Genomic DNA, 19,568 nt, shown 5'->3' with positions numbered 1-19,568 from the left:
AAAAACCTGATGAAATCAGAAAAAATAATGTGAATCCATTCTCAAACCTGACTAGGGTACAACAAGCTCAAGATTTAAATGAATATTTTGCTTTTGGTTGAGAGACCATTAGTAAAAAGGCCTTAGACAGCAAGCTAAGTGAATCCAAAAACAAAAAAAATCTTCGATCTGAAGAACAGTCGATCACAAGGTTTTTGGATAAAGAATTCCTGACCTGCACTTCTAAAATAGTCCACCTATCACCTTCATTACTACTCATTTCACCTATTTTTGCCTATTTATGGATCTCTCAGCCTTTGTATTATCCACAACCTTAGGTGCATCGCTGTTATCCTGTCCAAGTCGTTAACATAGATTATAAACAGTTGAAACCCCAGCAGTCATCGTCATTTAGGGAATCATGACCAGCAAAACTCCATCTCTGCAGCTGTTTCTTTTAGAACTCTATGATCAGATTTCTAGGGTCAAACCTGGTGGTTTGTCAGATATAGACCATTAAGTTTCTCAAGTACTTTTACTCTGCTGTGGTCTTTTCTAGTTCTGTATTTGCCTATGTTGTCAAACAAATTAAACCAACTCTCAATCAGGGGGCTCTAAGTCTAGTGCATAACCAAAACATGTCAACAAAAGGAAATTCACTACAATCTAACCAACTAGGGTTATAATAGTCTAGGGTGAAAACATCAGTGTTTTACAGATAACAAACAGAAACAGAAACATGAAAGCTGTTGCATTTTGGTTATTATGGCAGGAACAGGAGAACTGGAAAGGAGGTGGTCGTTGGGGGGTTAAAGTAGAAGAAAAATTGAACACATACATGAGCAAGCACAAGGGAGAAAATAATTTGAGTGAACAGTATCAAAAATAGAAAATTAGGAATAATAAAAACTAGCCTTTCAAAAGCCCAACAGGTCAGAAAGAAACTTCAAACAAAAGATTTAAGTTGTCTGAAACAACACAGTGTGCAGCTGGAGGAACACAGCCGGCCCGGCAGCATCAGAGGAGCAGAAAAGTTGACATTTCGGGTCAGGGCCCTTCTTCAGAAATGGGGAGGGGGAAGGAAGCTGGGAAATAAATAGAGAGAGGAGGGGTGGGGCTGGGGAAAGGTAAGTGTGATGGTGACTGGTGGATGCAAGTAGGGAGTGGTGGGGATTGGTCAGTGGGATGGGTGCGGTGGATAGGTAGGAGACAAGATGGACAGGTTGAGTTGAAATAGGAGGACATCTGGGATATTCGAGAGTGCAATGCTCCCACGTTGGGAGCAGATGCGGTGGAGGCGAGACAAATATGTTTTTAAACATACCCAGTCCTCGAGCAGCAATGTCTGTTGCAAATAGTACAGCAGCCTTTTTTCTGCAAAAGTCATTGTAGACCTCAACTCGTTTCATCTGCTGTTGCTTGCCGTAAAGTGCAAGGATTGGAATACCAGGACGTAGACGGCAAAATGTGCGGAACAGATACTGGACCTAATATACAGAAAAAGAGTGGAGAGCTCAATAAATCTTCAAATCCCAAAGCACTACTGTTATAAAATGTTAATTCTGATTTGTAGTTTGCCAACTGAAACCTGCAAGATACGTTTTTTTTTAAATTTCACCTTCAGGATAGCAGGAATGCTCCCATCAAAACAATATTTAAAGAACTCAGACCAACAGTTAAACAAATATATCCTGCACTCCCAAACATGAATATATCCATGGACGCAATCTGTAGCATTTTTTAAACCATCCACTCAATGCAATAAAATGCACAGCCTTTAACAATTCCAACACATGAGCATCTGGTGCTCCGTTTCAATTGAAAAGTCAAACCATGCAAACATGCAGCTTCAAGCTTAACACTATTTAAAAAAGAAACAAACTATAATTGTTAGTCCATTGAAACTCAGAACAACTACAAAAATCTCTTTAAACAGAAAACCTCAAAAACATACAGCTCAAAACAACCCTGATTAAATGTCCATGGCAAAGGCAACTATATCTAGAAGACGTTTTATAACATGTTATATTTCTTTTAATTACACTGAATTTCAAAATATTTAAACCAGCATTTTGGAATTATATTCCTCAGTTACTTTCTGTTTCTGTGTAAATTAAATCCACTAGTTACAGATAAGAAGTGATTTTTGAAGCAGTCAGCTAGCTTTTTCCACTGTTCATGCAGAGGCCCAGAAAACCTACACCACAACTACTTAGAAGTGATCAAGTCACTGAGAATTTGTATTCCTCCTGTGGTCAACTTTCTTTCTGGCCAAGTCTGCCATCCAGTTCAGCTCAAGTGCAACAGCTCCGGAGAGGTTTCCATCCCTTCCAGAAAGAGCAAATGGGAGAATGGAGTCGCTGATATGCGCTCAGGGATCAGTCTACAAGCTGGAACTGCTCACAAAGAGGTTATCATACTGAAGTGATTCTCTCAGATACTTTTCAGCAGTATGGGAAATGGGAAAGTCAGACAATGTGTACACACAGGAATAATTTGGTATTCTGAGATCAGCACCCACCTCTTTACAGCTTGAAAAAAATACAATTGTCTTCTTATTCAGGTGATTCTTCACAAAGGAGTACAACATGTTGATTTTCTGGGGCAACTCACAGACTACATAATTCTGTTCAAGTGTTCCAGGAGTACTGCAAAGGAAAATACTTTATAATGTCCTTGTACAGGAAAAAAATAAGTATGAAGCAGGGACTCAATAGTTTATAGCTTTTTGTTACATATATGTAAAATAACTGACTGACAGAGAGCAAGAAGGCATCCTTTATTCCTTTTTACTGTACATGTCCTCTTTTGCCCAGTTTAAGATTCTCTGATAACAAAGGGAAGTACTTTTTGAAATTCATATATTTTAAGCCAAGACTGATACCATACCATGATGAGGGATTTCAGTTTCACATGTCAGAAACTTGAATAAATATTTGCAGAACAAATTACTGACACATAAGAAGGTCAGCAAATTCAAAAAGCAACTGATTAAAACATTCTTCCTTTTATATCAAGAGTCATCATAAAACTCCGAGGCATGGTTCATAATTCTGTTATGGAGGGGCATTACTACACTCCAAAGCAATGGCAGAAATAGATTACTGAGGGAAGAAGTCAGTCTACACCATTCGTTTATCATTTAAAAATCAACAACTGGAAAAATCATGGGGCTGTCATTAGACCATTGTTTAAAATATCAAAGCCTCATGCAGCACAGCCCCACCATGAATGAGCAATTAAATGTGGCACAGCCCAACTGAAAATCTTTGGGAGAAAAGTTGACAATTTCAACACGATCATGAACTTACTGCTTTGGGAAATATGCAGCAAGCATACAAGGTAAATAAACCCAAGTAAGGTTCACATTATTCACAATGCAAAGCAATCCTTTGAGCTACCAATAGCTCTTACAGAGAATGATCTCTTCAGCATTTACTCTTCAATAATCCCCAAAATAATCCCCAAAATAATTCACAAATGATTGCCAAAGGCTAAAACACATTTTTTGTTAGCAGCAAACATGGTATTCAAACAGTACTAATCAATCTACATTGAAATAGCCAGCTGAAGAACATGATTGATATGCAGATATTATACAACGACCAGACATATCCAGAGATCTGCGGTGTCACATTTATAGCATGCTTTTGTGATTTAGCAGTCGGTGAGCAGGTATACAATAATCAGGCTGTTTTGAATAAGAATTAACTAATTCCAGAATAATTAATGTACCTATAACAAGTTTTTACCTCTAGAAAGATAACAACAAAATTCAATATAATTGATATTGATGGTTTTCTGCAATTTACATTTCATAGATTTCAATACTGATTTTCGCCATTTCAGAAATGTATTTGACCTATTCCCGATGGTCCTGGCACAACTGGATTCAACACTACTCACTCAACAGCAAATAAAGAAATCAAATGCACAGTGACAGACAGCACCAAATCTACATAAAGAGACAGCAAGAATGATATGAAGGGAAAGGGAAAGAACAAGATCGAAATGATACAGAAGGGAAAAAGTCGAAGTGCAGAAGTAAAAACCCAAGAACCAGGATAGAGAGGGTACATAAGCGTAATGGACATTTTTTTTCTGTAAAATGACCTACAACTCCATTAAAGTTGGAACTACGTTGTATTTAAAAAAAAACAAACAACCAATACAACATTAAAACATATGCCTGGCATGCACCAGACAAAAGCAATCACCATTTACAGGTATCTCAAGGGAAATAAAGGTCTGAGGATCTGCTACAAGTTTACAGACTTATTATGAAGCAAAACATTAAGAACCTACCTGAATTTAGCATTTTCATGAACCCATACATACTCTGGGTCTTTCAGACTCAATCGTGCCAAGTCCTTAACAGATTTAGTTTGAGTTGCTGAGAAAAGCAAGGTCTGACGTTTCTTTGGGAGGTTTTCTACAATGGCATTCATTGTTTCAGAAAACCCCATGTCCAAAATTCTATCAGCTTCATCCAAGACTGCAACAAGAAAAAGAAAGCATGTCCCAATGAAGGCAAATGATTAAGTACACTACTCCAATCAGTGCACTTTCACAGCTGAAACATTACACATTGCTACATCAATCATTATGGATTCTATTGTACTTTAGTAATTGACAGACACAAGCAAACATATTCAAATACAGGCAGTTTCTTGTAATTTATACAATGGAACCCAGATACAATCGACCCCACTTATGAAGTTCAACTATCCCTTTAACAGTTATAGCGGCATTGACCCAGAAAATTAAAGGGAGTGCCTTTCTTCCAGACAATAATAAGGCCACAGTAAATTGGTTTATCAATGCATTACATATACACACAGTAATAACACTAGTGACTGAGGTTAGATTGGCCACGTACATTACAAATGTTAGCAAATATACTCTCCCTCATCACCCCCTCCCTTCAGTAGGCTGTGGTTCTGTGTGCATCACCTCTGGCCTCCCTACTGAAGTTATTCCAGAACCCCTTTCGGGGTACAAATTTTCGGTACAACTATCCCACTGCAATGTGCTTGTTATGCAGATATCTAATTTACTTTAATTCAGTGTTGGGTCACTCGATCTTTCAAGATAAAATCTCAAAAACGTCATACTATGAAATCAAAAAAACTCAATTTCTACACTTAACACAAGAACCAGCTTTCAATACTGTACAGAAATGTCAAATGGTATGAACTCTGAGCATATTCCATGTGACAATTCATGGAGACAGTCCTTCTTTGACCAATTTCCCTGGTCTAGCAAGATACTTCAGTCTAAAATAATTTGTCTTCAGCACCTTCAAACTCTTCAGCAGGTATCAAACATTCCAGGTACACAAACTCAAAACACCACTTCCATCTTCAAACCTTTTTCTTCACACCAATTATGAAATCTTCCTTTAACTTACTTTTCTTCACACTATAGGAATACTTGCTCCTCTGAAATCCTTTCACTAAGTCTTCCATTTTTTTTCCCAGTATAGAGGTCCTTCCTTAACTTTTTTTTTTAAATATTATTCATGGAAAGTGGTGTTATTAGCTTTTTTTTATTCATTCCCGGGATGTGGGCATCGCTGGCTGGGCCAGCATTTATTGCCCATCCCTAATTGCCCAGAGGACAGTTAAGAGTCAACCACATTGCTGTGGGTCTGGAGTCACATGTAGGCCAGACCAGGTAAAGATGGCAGATTTCCTTCCCTGAAGGATGTTAGTGAACCAGATGGGTTCTTCCTGACAAGCGGCAATGATTTCACGATCAGCATTAGATTCAAATTCCACCATCTGCCACAGCAGGGTTCGAACCCAGGTCCCCAGAACATTACTTGGGTCTCTGGATTAATAGTTAGCGATAATACCACTACGCCATCACCTACCCATAGGAACCCATCGAATTCTAAGCCAGCATTCATTGCCGATTCCTGACTGCCCAGGAGCAGTTAATAGTCAACGACATTGCTGTGGGTCTGAAGTCACATGTAGGCCAGACCAGATAAAGACAGCAGTTTCCTTCCCTAAAGGACATTAGTAAACCAGATGAGTTTTTCTCCAACAATTGGCAATAATTCTCTGGTCATCATTAGACTCTTAATTACAGATTTTCATTGAATTCAAATTCCACCAACTGCCACTGTGGGACTCCCATCCAGCTCCTCAGAATATTACCTAGGTCTCTGGATTAGTAGCCTGGTGGCAATACTAATCATGTCCCCTGCAAAGAACAGCAGCATCCTCCGCAGTCTGCAGTTTCTGGTCTACCGGTGAACAAGTCAGGAAACTTCATTCCAAATCATTCTAATAGTCTCATGTACACCTCCATGTTTTTGGGCATCATTGTTTACAGCCTAATTATGTTCAGATGCTGTTCAATGGCTTCAATTACCACATTATGAATCCTTAATATCAAACACAGTGGGAAATAGAGTGAAAGCTAACGAGATTGCCACAAGGCACGGCGTAGAGGAAAATAAGTCACCCAGTCAATTTTACATATTTTGAATACATAAGTCAAATAAAAGGCAATTCATAAATGCACAAAGAGAGGACCTTGAAAGCAACAGGACAATAAGAGAAAATTTTGACTTCAAGTAGAAGAAAACCTGAATATTTATAGCTGATCATTATTTACTAACACTATTGAAGTTTGATGTTAGAAGTTGTTAACTAGCCTCAAATGGTATCTGACTGATTCAGTTAGCCCATAGTGTTGCAGATGGTGGTCATTTGGTGATTGGATAACATTTGCTAAATAATTCCAACTGTTGCAAGAATTACACTGACAACCATTTAAATTTGACAGTTGGGTTTGCAGTGTGGCACACTTATTAGAAGCTATATATATCAATATGGAAAGCCCTATCCTTCACAAGCAGAAAGAACATGTACCTGCTTCAATGGAAACAAGTTTGGCTACTAATAGTTTATTCTTCAGGGCAGTACGCAGACCAGAGTCAAACAGCCTTGTTTAAATATAAATAAAGCTTGACAGTTAACTGTCAATCATCAAACTAATACATTCTTCTGCAATGTTGCATACTGCAATGCTCTGTCAATTCAGAGTCCTCTTGTCAACCAATCAGCACACTCTTCCTATAAGGCAAAAAAAAAGTTGTTCCCTTCTACATTACTATTCCTGCAAATTGTCCTGATGAGTGCAAGAAGAAGTTTCAACAAAGTGTTTATTTTGTTCAGCACAGTCAGGTTTTGTGCTACCAAACAAATACTAACATTAAGATCAGCATTTTTACACAACATCAATTACATTTCTGAATAGAAAGTACTGCCTCAAAATGTGTCCCTTAAAGCAAATACACATACCAAGCATTTGTAAATCAGAAGCATGGAAATACGTTGTTTCATCCATATGCTGCAGAAGACGACCCGGAGTGCAGATGACAATATTGGTACGATTGATCCTCTCTGACTCTGCTTTCAGATCCTATTGTTAATAAGAGTACGTATTCAATACCTCAAATAAAAAATTAGTATTTGGCAACAGAAACAGATGAAAGAATGGAAGACTAAAATGTGCCCTAATTGCTAACAAAGGCCCTTTCAAAAGTGACAGTAGGATTCTGCAAATTCACTAAATCCAATATCATACATGGTCTAAGCTACTATCAAAAAAATTTTTTAAAAATTCAAATTGGATGGGAAAAATTTATCGCACGTATACTTACCAATGTGAAAGACTGGTAACAAAGGAAAAATGTGGAACAACAGAAGAAATGCGTAGCTAAACACTGATGCTGAAGTACAAAGATATAGTAAATAGTGGTTCAGAAATTACTCAGAAACATGTCAACAAGGTGAGAAACAATGAGGGCAAAGGAAGATCCCAGTGGTTTGAATCTACTGGAACATTCCAGAATTAGGGAAATTTTAGAAGACTGCAACTGATGCATCCAATATCATTACAGCCACCTTTTCAAACACCCCAAGACTCAGGCCATCCCGTCCAAAGGATCCGTCAGCCATTAGCTCCATTCGCTTTCAGTGGACAATGGGAAACCCATGAATGTGTCAAGTGTTTGGATTTCCGAAAGGTACTCAATAATGTGCCATATAAAGATTGCTGCACAAGATTAAAGTTCAAGCTGTTAAGGTAATACATTAGCAAGGGCAAAGGACAGGCTAAGTGACAGGAAACAGTTGAGATAAATGCACAACCTCTCCATTATCACGGAAATACACATAGGAAGGATAGGTGTTTGAGAGGGGTCGTTGGAGTTAGTTTGATTTTAATATTTTTTGTTTTACGTTTTACGAATCATTTCTGCCATTGAAACATAACACGAAGCCTAGGCTGTAGCATCTTTCCATTATGTGACGTGATCTTTTATATCGCTACTGACTATAAGTTTTCATATTTGTCTATTAGCCCTTCAGTTTACGTGTCTCAAACCAGCTTAGTCGCTGTCTTTACACACCTGCCCAAAAATCTCTGCCTCAGAGATAAATGCAACAGCTGTTTCACAAATCTCTTCAATCTTCTTCACAGCTCCTTGGGAGCTGATCACAAGCCATTGTAGCTGCCCGCACTTCTTTCACAATCAATTAGAGTGTATTTCTGCTACATTTATGACAACGACATAGCAGACTGGTCTCAGTTTTCATTTCTCTGGATTTGGAGGAGTCCAATTGATGATGCATCTGCTGATATTACTGTTGGTAGTGCTCGCTTGTAATGAGCTGGAATTGCTGACAAGATAAGCACTTCCTTCACATCTTCAAAGGACCTTCAATGATGTTTGTTCCAACACCTTGTTTGATCCTGTCTGAGCAGTTGTTGCAGTGGTTCACTTCTCTGAACAAGATTTAATTAAAATTTGCCCATGTTGTTAACCACGTGTTTGAAAGACTACGGTTCCACAATATCTCAGGGTGATAGGAACTCTTTGATAGCTTGGTCTTTTGTAAGTCTGCTACAATGTCTGTTGCATGACCAACATGTGCTAATATGGCTGAGAATTCACATTTTTCATTCAAAGTTAGTCCTACTGCCTAAAAGGTTTTCAGTACATTTCTTAAACTTTTGTCATGCTGTTCGGTTTTGTTTGAGACATGAATTAGAATAGCAGATAACCTTCCTTAATCCCTCGAAGATGTTTGTCATTGGTCTTTGTAAGCTTAGGTGTAGAAGGTAAACTATTAAACTGACATCTTCCAAATACTGTTCTGGATATTATAAGCAGTAAGGTTTCTGGATGCCATGGAAGCTGCCAGAAACCACTGTTAGTCTCAGGTTTGCTGAAAATGGCATTGCTCGCTAGCTTTGTATCCAATTAATTCCATTGGGTAGATATCCCTCTCTACTGTTTTATTTTGGTGCACAATATTCACATAAATTCTTAGTGAATTTTGGAACTGATACCATGCCAGAAAACCAACTTGTTTGTTTGACCACTGGTGAAATCATTCCTTGCTAAAGCATCACCTTAATTTTCAAAAGTGGATACAGGACTTTTCCAGATGGCTTCCGTTTCCAGAGTTGGCTTAACCTCTCTAGGTCAATGGACAACTTTGGGAATTCAAATCCAAATCCATCGTGACTTTGAATCACATGTAAAGTCTTATTGACTGCTCACATTTGATACTGCAGTCTTGTAAACAACAGACCTTTTACATTTAATTAGATTCCTGCTAGTTCTGGGAATTGAATGATGGATGGCTAGATGCTTTTTTGATTCAGCCATTTTACTGCATCTAAGAAAACTGACAACCTGCTCCAGTGTCAAGTTTAAAATCTGTTTTGTGCCAATGCGTTTTTATGCCAGCTCTTCAACACCTCTATTTTCATTCTTTTCCGTATGTGGGAAATGTGCTATTTCATTGCTGTCTTACACTTCAGTCTTTTGAATATCACTCATTCTTATGGGATGTTCCATTTTGGGATCAAAATAGATTTATTACGACAAACTGTTTTAAAATGGACAGTTTGTAGGAAGGGCGCACCATATTTTTGGCAGGTCAATCTTCATTTTAATGCTCTTCAAAGCACAGCAAGAAAACAGCCTAATAGCGTTAGCATTGCACGGTTTCCTGGCCTCAGCTTTGGTGTGCTTTCACTTTTGTGCCCAAAGTAATGTACTCTCTCGAATGTCTTTTCTCCATAAAGCCTCTCCATTGCCTTGAATAAAAATAATTCTCTTTCCTTATTTCAGATTTTCTGCTAATTGCACTATTTTTCCTAAAGTCAAATCTTCCCTGAGCTGCAAGACATTTGATGGTGTTTCTTCCAAAAGTCTGACCATAGTCCAATCTCTGATGAAGGCATCTTTTAATGTCCCATATTCAGCTAGCAGTAAAAAATACAGGTCATTAATAAATGAATCTACCCTCTGTCTAGGCTTTTGATTCCAACAATTACATTTTGCTCCCTGTACACTCATATTTTGCTGTGGACTATAGTAAGTATTTAAACCTCTGATAACCTCCTCATAAGTGGCGATTTCATCTTTTACCAACTGCCTTGCAACAGCTTGAAAGATTCTGATAGTTGAGGCACTGTTCCATGGATTCCCCTCATTGGAGACCATTTTCCATACTGTTTAGTTTACAGTCATCATACTGAGATCTGCTTCTCAGTCACCAGCCTGCTCTTTTGATGATTTTTGCAGTGCTCTGTCCAAGTGCTAGATTGCCTTTGATTGTCATCCCACTGCACTGTCTTGTTGCTGGGTCCCTCACTCATTCTCATCATCTGTTATTTTGGTGATGAATCATTGGGTGCTCTGCTTTGCTTAAGAGAGGTTACTGAAGCTTATGGTCTCTTAAAGATTACTCTTTACCCAACATTCTATGAACTAATTCCACCCAAACTCAGCAGGCAGTCTACCAAGTAGCATCGCTTCAGAGACGCTCCATGATGTGATCTCTTACATCATTACATGCTCAGTAATAATTCGGCAACTACGTAGTGGGTCGCACAGAGTTGGGGTCTCAACTATTTACAATCTATGTTGATGACTCAGATTAAAAGACAAAGTTTGCTAACAATACAAAAATAGATTTAAAAGCAAGTGTGAGGAAGACACAAGGGACTGCAAATGGACATGGATAGGCTACGAGAGCGGGCAAAAATTTGGCAGACGGAAGATGAGGTGGGAAAATAACAGATCACCCACTTTGACAGGAAGAATAGAAAAGCAGAATATTATCAGCTTATGGCTTCAGTTATAGAAAGTTTTAAAAATTCGAACATCCTTCTCTGAAGAAAAATGAGGAGAGGTAGTATTCAAAACATTCAAAAATTTTAAAGTAACATATGAATGGAAACATACTTAGTCTAGCCCTAAAGCACACCATCTTTGTATTAAAACCCACCTCTTTCACCTACACCAGTATCTCTATTTGTTTGTCATGAAGTGCAGAAGGATGATACACAATGTTTAAAAATCCAACAGAAATTAAAGTTTCTACTGTTACTAATAGTTGAATTTATCACAAACTCTAGAATGAGGGACATGAGTTACAGGAAAGTGGCCATATTGTTCAGACTGAATTAATTCACAGGGGGAGTAACTACAATATTGAACCGAGAGGAGACTGAGTATATGAGAGACAGAAAGCAAACAACAGAAAATGTAAAGCTTTGTAAAATATTATTTTTGAAACTGTCAACAATTAATACCTGAAGAAATGGCAATAATTAATCTTTAGACGTGAAGAGGTTCATTAGCATATCATTAACATATTATTAAAGGGGTATTAGATGTGAAATGATAGGATTTAACTTTCTGTAGTAAGTTTAGTTTGGATCTAATAGGGAAACAGCAATTCCTCATCACTCAATGCATTTAGGTCAAGTATGGACAGTGAAGTACCATTTTCATAAAAAGGGACTCTGCAAAAAAAAAAGGCAAACACACCTGACATTGTTGTACTATTTACACATAAGTAACAGCAATGGTCATTATCCTCACCCACTACTTTGACAGGAAAATCTGCATAATACATCCAACTAGACAAAGTATTTGTAAACATAAGATTCCTTTTGCTATTAACAAATGCTTTCGATGTTTCTAAATAGATTTGAAAAATCTACAGTCTGATAAAAAGAAATTGCAAATTCAGCATACAATCAGGCATCATCTAAACAAGGTAATATTTAACACTTATGGCAACAATTGTGGAAAACTTGAATATTATACAGTTCCCTGACAACATTGGTCATTATTTGACATGTCAAGAGCTGGCCATTTTTGAGGAAATAACCAAACTATGGCCCAACTAATGTTATTTTAATATTTTACCCTTTGCGTAGCATTATACTTTAATCTCCAAGCACAATAGTTCTAGAAGTACATGGTTATTGCCTACCTTTCCTCCTATTACTAGCCCAGCTGAAAATTCATGATTTTTCCCCACTTTGCGTAGAACCTCAAAGGTCTGATACGCGAGTTCTCTTGTAGGGGATATGACAAGAACACCCAATCCATCTTCCGATGTCCATTGTTGACGATAAAGACATTCCAATATCTGCAGAGTGGCAGAAATACTGTTATTAGCATATGATCAACAAAATCAGCTTGTCTAATGAGTTGTACAAACCTTCCAGATTTCTAATCTTTTTTGAGCAACTTTCCTTTGAATCAAATTATACAAATGGTAAACTCAAATGCCAGGCATCTGAATTGCCATATGTATAATTTCTTGGTATCCAGCAATAAAATTGGGAATAAAGTTATTAGAAAGTATTTGTTTTTGTAAAGTGATATACATAGTAACAATAACAGATTAAATAAGCAGATTCACATCACTTAAAACATAGTGCCCCATCAACCAGAAAAATGTAACATTTAAAATAGTGTAACTAAACAACAGATGCAATAACAGTCCAATAATCAAGAAATCCTGTTACAGGTCCACCCAATTACTGAATAAATATCATAATAGACTGGAATCCAATATACACCTCAGCAGGGGATGTGCAACCCATATTTGATTAGCAACTTGCATTACAGGTAGCGGGTATACAAATTCACAAGAACGTGATGCTGTGTCAGGCTGCACCAAATCATTTATCATTAAAAAAGAAAATTCATAGAATGGAAATAGGCGCAAAGCAGCTGTCCTTAACTCATATTTCTACAGATAGGGCTGGGTGGGGAAATAAAAATGCTTCATTTTTCACACAAACCAAGCACTCAAATTTTATAGTCAGTGGTAAAGCAACAACACTCATCTTTAAGAAAAGCCCCACACAAATCTAGCAATTTCTGTTGTGTGCTTTACCAACTTTATACTTTTCCTAGTGGCAGTTTAAATTTGATGGCAGGTTGAGGGAACCTTTCAATGTGTAGCAGCAGTGAAATGAGCAAGCATGAGCAAGTCAATCACTTGGAAATGTTCATACAGAAAACCAGGAAATTAAAAACTCTTAACAGATGTCATTCTTTTCTCGATTTTCAGGTAATGAAATACATTTAATTAGCACTCAAGCTAAAATAAAGATAAACAAGCATTAAAATAAACATTTTAAATGTGGATTTTTTTTCAAGTTTTGGAGAAGTTTGACATTACATCAATGTAACATTAGTTTCTCAGCCTCAGGTAACTACAAAGTTAGTATTACATTAAAAAAACTATTTAAATTTCATTCTACAAGATGTAACTTCAAGAGTATTTTTTAAAACAGGGAACTGGTGCAAGAGTGAAACTCTTATCAATTCAATTGGTCCTCCATTGATTGCATTCTGGGGGATCTGAACAGAACACACTCTGGAAAAGCACAGAATTACTGACAGCAACTTCTGGAATTTCCCTTTGTTCTGCACTTATGTAGATTCCAGAAATGATATCAATTTGAATGGAATAATGATGTGAATTCTGACAATTTCACTGCCCTTACTATCATTAACTCAGAGCCTAAGATAAAATCAATATTCTGTGACAACGCACACTGTCTTCAGGCGACATGGGGACGGAGGCCAGAGGGAAATTGGAAAGATATTCAAATGAAACATTCCATTCATGTTAAATGTAAACACTTGGTCATTTACATTTCTAAAAATTTATATTTCCATAACTATAGTGGAAACTACTTGTTTAAACCTGTTAAATTGCCATTACAACTGCTCATTAAAATGCACACAGACACAAAACTATTTAGAAACTCTATTACCAAACAAATTTGCATGTTATTTCATAAATATCATTCATATTTGCTTGGTCTGTCAAATCAGCTTTTCATTAATAGAAATCATGCTCCATTAATCCCAGTCACTTACAGGAATAATAAATGCCAACGTCTTCCCAGATCCAGTCTTTGCAGCACCAAGAATATCTTTGCCTTGTAAGGCTAGTCCAATTGTTTGCTTCTGTATTTCTGTGGGCATACGATATTGAGCCTGCAACAAACCTGTGAAGAGAATATGACCTTTACAAATTTCCAAAACAGATTAAGCTAAATCTACGGTTTAATTCAGGCACAGATAATATTGTCAGATGCTTTATTTCTCTCCATAATTCTACTCAATCAGGAGCACAGTACTGAACGGAACTAAAAGGCTAACGACATAAATCTTGCAATATGGAGAATCAAGCAACTTTTCGATATTTATATTTCCCCAGAGCTATATTCCACGCTAGATGAGGTGCATGCTGAAATGATCCTGCAGACTGTAAAATAGTTAATACTGTAATACATTCTTCACCCAAAAAACATGCTCTTTAGATTGTATGCACAAAATGCCACATGAAAGATACAAATACAGTACTAGTATGACTGCACTGCCTTGAAAAGCTGAGGAGGTGCTGCTTTTCAGAGTGCATAGTGGCTGTTCTGGCTTGGAGGGACAGTCACTATCTCAGCTTCAGTGTTAAATAGGATGGGAAGAGACCCTTCAGTCCAACTCAACCATGCAAACTAAGTTTCTCAAACTAAACTCGTCCCACTTGCCTACATTTGGACCATATCCTCTAAACTTTTTCTATTCATGTACCTGTCCAAACACCTTTTAAATACTGTAACTGTACCTGCATCTACCACTTCCTCTGGCAGTTCATTCACATACATACGACCCTCTGTGTGAAAATGTTGGCCCCTCAATTCCCTTTTAAATCTTTCTCCTCTCACTTTAAAAATATGCCCACTAACTTTGAACTCCCCCAACCCAGTGAAAAGACACCTGCCATTCGCATTATCTAAGCCCCTCACGATTTTATAAACCTCTATAAATTCACCCCTCAACCACCTACGCTCCAGTGAAAAACACCCCAGCCTCCCCTTAACACTCAAACCCTCCATTCCTGGCAACATCGTGATAATTTTTTTCCCAATTTATTTAGGAGAAGTGGGCATTTGCTGGCTAGGCCAGCATTTCTTTCTCATTCCAAATTGCCCTGAAGAAATGATGGTGAGCTGCCTTCTTGAACCACTGCAATCCTTAGGAGCACCCACAGTGCTGTTAGGAGGGGAGCCTGTAATCCAGCATAGCTGATCATTAGCCTCAGCTCCATTTTGCTACTCAATTCCCACATCCCTTGATTCTAAGGCACAAAAATGCCTATCTATTCTGCCTTAAATGCAATCAATGATGCAGCACCCACAAGCTTTGGGGTAGAGATTCCAAAAAAACCATAGCCCTTTAAAACAAGTGAATAAAACTTTTCCCAAGTTAGTCTAAAATGATCCGGCCCTAGCCCTAAGACCATGTCTGGATCCTCCTGGCAGGAAAGCAGCTTCTTAATGTCTAATCTATTCAAGACTCTTCAGAACCTTGAATGTTTCAATGAGTTTCCGTCTCATTTTTCCAAACTCCAGCAACACAGATAAAATTTATTCAGGCCCTCCTCACGGGACAATCTTACACAATTGATCCCATGCAGCATCAAGGTGCCGTCGCGAATGCAAAAACATCCTTCCGAAAACATGGAAACCAAAATTTCATTCTGTATTTCAGAGCAAGTCTCATCAAAGCCCTGCATAATTGTAGCAAGACTTCCTTATTCTCGCACCCAACCCTGTAGCAATGAAGTCCAACATGCCATTTTCCTTCCCAATTGCTTGTTGGGATGTCCTGTTTGTGATGTTAACTGAAGGGTAATTATTGGCCAGTACACCTGGACAATACCCCTGAATTTCTTCAAAATATTTGCCAGGGGAACTGTTACGGCCACACTTAAAACAAGGCACATTTTTCGTAAAGTCTTGTACAAAAAAACAGATAGATATCAAGGAAGAAAAATGGACTGATCTGATGAAGAAAGCATTGTGAAAGGTAGAAAAAACATTTACCTTTAATGGTTTTTTTGGATAATGGAAGATCTGAAAATTTGACCACCTCCTTGGCATTTATCTGAAAGTCAAAAAACAGATTTTTACACAAATGATTCACACTGCTTCAACACTCTTGCTGCTAGTTATAACCACCTAAATTCCTTACAAGATTTATTAGCAACTATCTTATATTTATGGGCTTTTGCTTTGAATAGACCTAGAAGTGGAAACATTCTCTTCCCTCATCAAATCCTTTCAAATAAAGTGAATCTGGATTTTCTACACTCTTGGCACGCAAAAAATCAGAATGCAGAAGAGAGAAAGTCATGTGCCAAGGTATTTTTAAATAGTCACACTCTGTTTTTGTAAAACAGAGACTTAAGAAAAGATATAAATGATGTCAAATAAGCTAAGGAATAGAAAGGAGGTTTGTATGCCAAGCATAGTCAAAACTTAGAAACGTATCAAGGATTCTACCTCATCTTGTCACCTTCCAGATATAAATGATTGCCATCAAGCATTGCAACAACAGGTCGAAGAAGAATATGGTCTAATTTCCAAGCCCAATTGGGAGAACGGAAATGTCAAAATTCTTGTCACAAGGTTAATAAAAAAAGTTGCTCAAATGCCAACATTTATTGGCCTGTGGTGGTTTTCGATGCAAACAAACCATCGTTCATTCAATTCTTCAGCTTTGCTGTTTATTTAGAAGGTTTCTTTTCCCTCAACATATTTGCTTAAAGTGAGTGCTGACAAGTATGTCAAAGTACTGACTTCCAAAGATCTAACCGTGCAACAAGATACACAAATTATATCTGCAGTACAAGCTAACCATCAGACAACGAATGGTTTCAATTCACATTTCAGTGATTTTTCTCCAAGCTAATGCACCTCTTCACATGTTCATATGTTTTAATGAGACGTAAATTTGAATTCTGTAGCACAGAAGGATCTCATTAAATGAAAAGCTCATATCACTTTATGGAGGTGGTTAACTCACTTCCCATACCTCTAAATGCCATACATTTTATAATGAGCATTGAGAGTCTACATATATAAAATAGAAATAGGCTTGCTGTCTGAAGTATGTTTAATAAATTTCTTCAGCCTAATAGACCTGATGAAGTTACAATCCAGTTACTAGAGTTAGAATAAGGATACAATCTACAACAAATTGTTGGGACAAACAATCTGGAAAAGGCAAACGCTTAAAAATTATTCAAAAATTTTAACATTGGGGAAACCTTTATAAATCAAACAAGACAATGTAGTCTATGCAATCCATTGTAAAGCCATAGGGCAAAATAGGGAATACTTAAAAGGACTAGACTCCCTGTACATGTGACTAATGGACACATCAGTGCCACTGAGAGAGGGAATGAGAACAAAGCCATTAACAAGCATTTCATTCAACATGGGTTTCACACCTTGCAATTTATGGGCCTTGAGACCAATATGAACTGGACTCCACAACAAAGGAAGAAAGACAATTTTCATTCAAATTTAAAACAAAAGTAACCATCTATAAAATAAAAATACCCAGCCTGATTCAGCCAATGAGGGGCCAAAAAGGGAATTTACCCATGGGGGTATGGGGCACTGCTGAGGTATTAATTATTAAATATTTTCCATCTGTATTTACAAAAAGGAGGGTGATGCTATCCAGGCTATGGTGGCAGAGAAGAAAACTCTGCCACCAGAAGGGCTCAAAATGAATAAGGAAGAAGTGCTGGACAGATTGTCAGTACTTGACAGGACCAAAACCCAATGAGTTGCATTAAGATGGCGTTTCTTTAGCCAGTAAAAATTTTATGAATAGAGTTCTCCATCAAGTTCCTCGAAGTCTGGGAAAAAGTGCAAACAGGAAATTCATAAAAGAACATCTTTTCCCATCATAAGGGCAGGTATACAATGCCAGCAAAACTGCAGAAATCTCCCATTACAGCATCGAAAACAAATCCACCTCCATGGAAGTCCATACCAGAAAGAAGGTCTGCAATCACCAAGAGCAGGATACGCTCAGAAGAATCTGGCACGTGGAATCAATGAAAACAAAGCCTAATCAAACCAGAACCCAACATCCAGAGACAGAGATTCTTTAAAATGTGTGCATGAACTAGGAATTATTTCAAATTAAATTCCCAACAATTGAACAAAATTTAGCAACTTATTAGACATTCATTTAACACTACTGCTGAGAAAAATGAAGAAAAAAATTCCTCCTTATTTATTCTACATGTACAAATATTTAATTCATGAATCACTTAATGCATCATTTCTGAAGGAGGAAGGCAGAGGGCTGCAGTTAAGATGGCACCAAATGTCAAGGATGCCTAGAAATCAGTTAGCCACAGCGGATTTCTGTGAAAAATTTTCTTAAAGGAGTGGGGCACAGGCCTGATCCCTGCTTTGCTCATGGTAACTGAAATTCTCCAGGGGTATAAACCAGCTGCTCACAATTATATTAGGCAGCCCAAGCACCTGAAAAACAAGTCAAATCAATTTTAGGCTGCATGAATTTAAAGGCATTCTTGGGGTGCCAAATATTGGTCCCTGAAATTGAGCCTCATTGCACCCATTTCACAGGTGTAAATTAGGCATGAAATTCAATTTCTACCTTAAAACTTTAATATCCCTTCAACTGACATGAACAAAATCCAGTTCAGACCCAGTAATCCACTTGACCTTCAGCAGATACTGAGTAATATCCTTCTATTCCTTATCAAAGCAAAACAGGAAGGGATTCAGGCCATGGCTAACAAGGGATATTAGGGATAGCATGAGACCCAAGGAAGGGGCACACAAATTGGTCTCAAAGCAGCAGACCTGAGGACTGGGAGTTCAGATTTCAGCAAAGATGGAAAAGGACTGATTAAGAAGGGAAGATAGAACAAATGAGTAAACTCATGAGGTCATAGAAACTGATTGCAAAAGTTTCTATAGATATCTGAACAGAAAATGAAGCCAAAAGTAGGTGCCTGACATTCAGAAACAGGGGAATTTAATGAGGATCAGAGAGATGTCAACCCAATTAGATATGTACTTTGGTTCTGTTTTCACAAAGGAGGACACATACAACATCCCAAAAGTGTATAGGGTCTAGTGAAAACAGGGTGTATTGAGAGAGGGGAACTGAAGGAAATCAGTGTCCAATAGTGAAATGGCAATGGGGGAATTGATAGGATAAAGGCTAATAAATGCTCAAGGCCTGATAGCTACATCCCATATACTTAAGGAAGGAGCCCTAGAATTAGTGGTTGCATTGGTGGTCATTTTTCAAGATTGTTATAGGCTTTGGAACAGTTACAATGGATCGGAGGGTACCTAATATAGTCGCACTATTTAAAATAGATAAAGAGAAAACAGCG

At 37.7% G+C, this 19,568-nt stretch overlaps 1 protein-coding gene across 2 annotated transcripts in view; it reads right to left on the bottom strand.

The window, feature by feature from the left end:
* Window positions 1-19,568, bottom strand: part of LOC109935878 (probable ATP-dependent RNA helicase DDX10) — a 32,771-nt gene that overhangs the window by 9,669 nt on the left and 3,534 nt on the right. For both annotated transcript variants that reach the window (XM_048598283.1, XM_048598284.1), the window contains 7 exons: window positions 16,219-16,279; window positions 14,210-14,340; window positions 12,300-12,458; window positions 7,296-7,416; window positions 4,285-4,474; window positions 2,501-2,627; window positions 1,304-1,466 (listed from right to left, as the gene is read on the bottom strand). In XM_048598283.1, the coding sequence (XP_048454240.1) occupies window positions 1,304-1,466; window positions 2,501-2,627; window positions 4,285-4,474; window positions 7,296-7,416; window positions 12,300-12,458; window positions 14,210-14,340; window positions 16,219-16,279 (952 nt within the window). The remainder of the gene's footprint in view (window positions 1-1,303; window positions 1,467-2,500; window positions 2,628-4,284; window positions 4,475-7,295; window positions 7,417-12,299; window positions 12,459-14,209; window positions 14,341-16,218; window positions 16,280-19,568) is intronic.

Source organism: Rhincodon typus, chromosome 6, assembly GCF_021869965.1.
Source record: "Rhincodon typus isolate 14 chromosome 6, sRhiTyp1.1, whole genome shotgun sequence".
Lineage (NCBI taxonomy): Eukaryota > Metazoa > Chordata > Chondrichthyes > Orectolobiformes > Rhincodontidae > Rhincodon > Rhincodon typus.
Note: the sequence above shows the minus strand (reverse complement) of the source record. Positions and strands in the feature narration are given on the sequence as shown.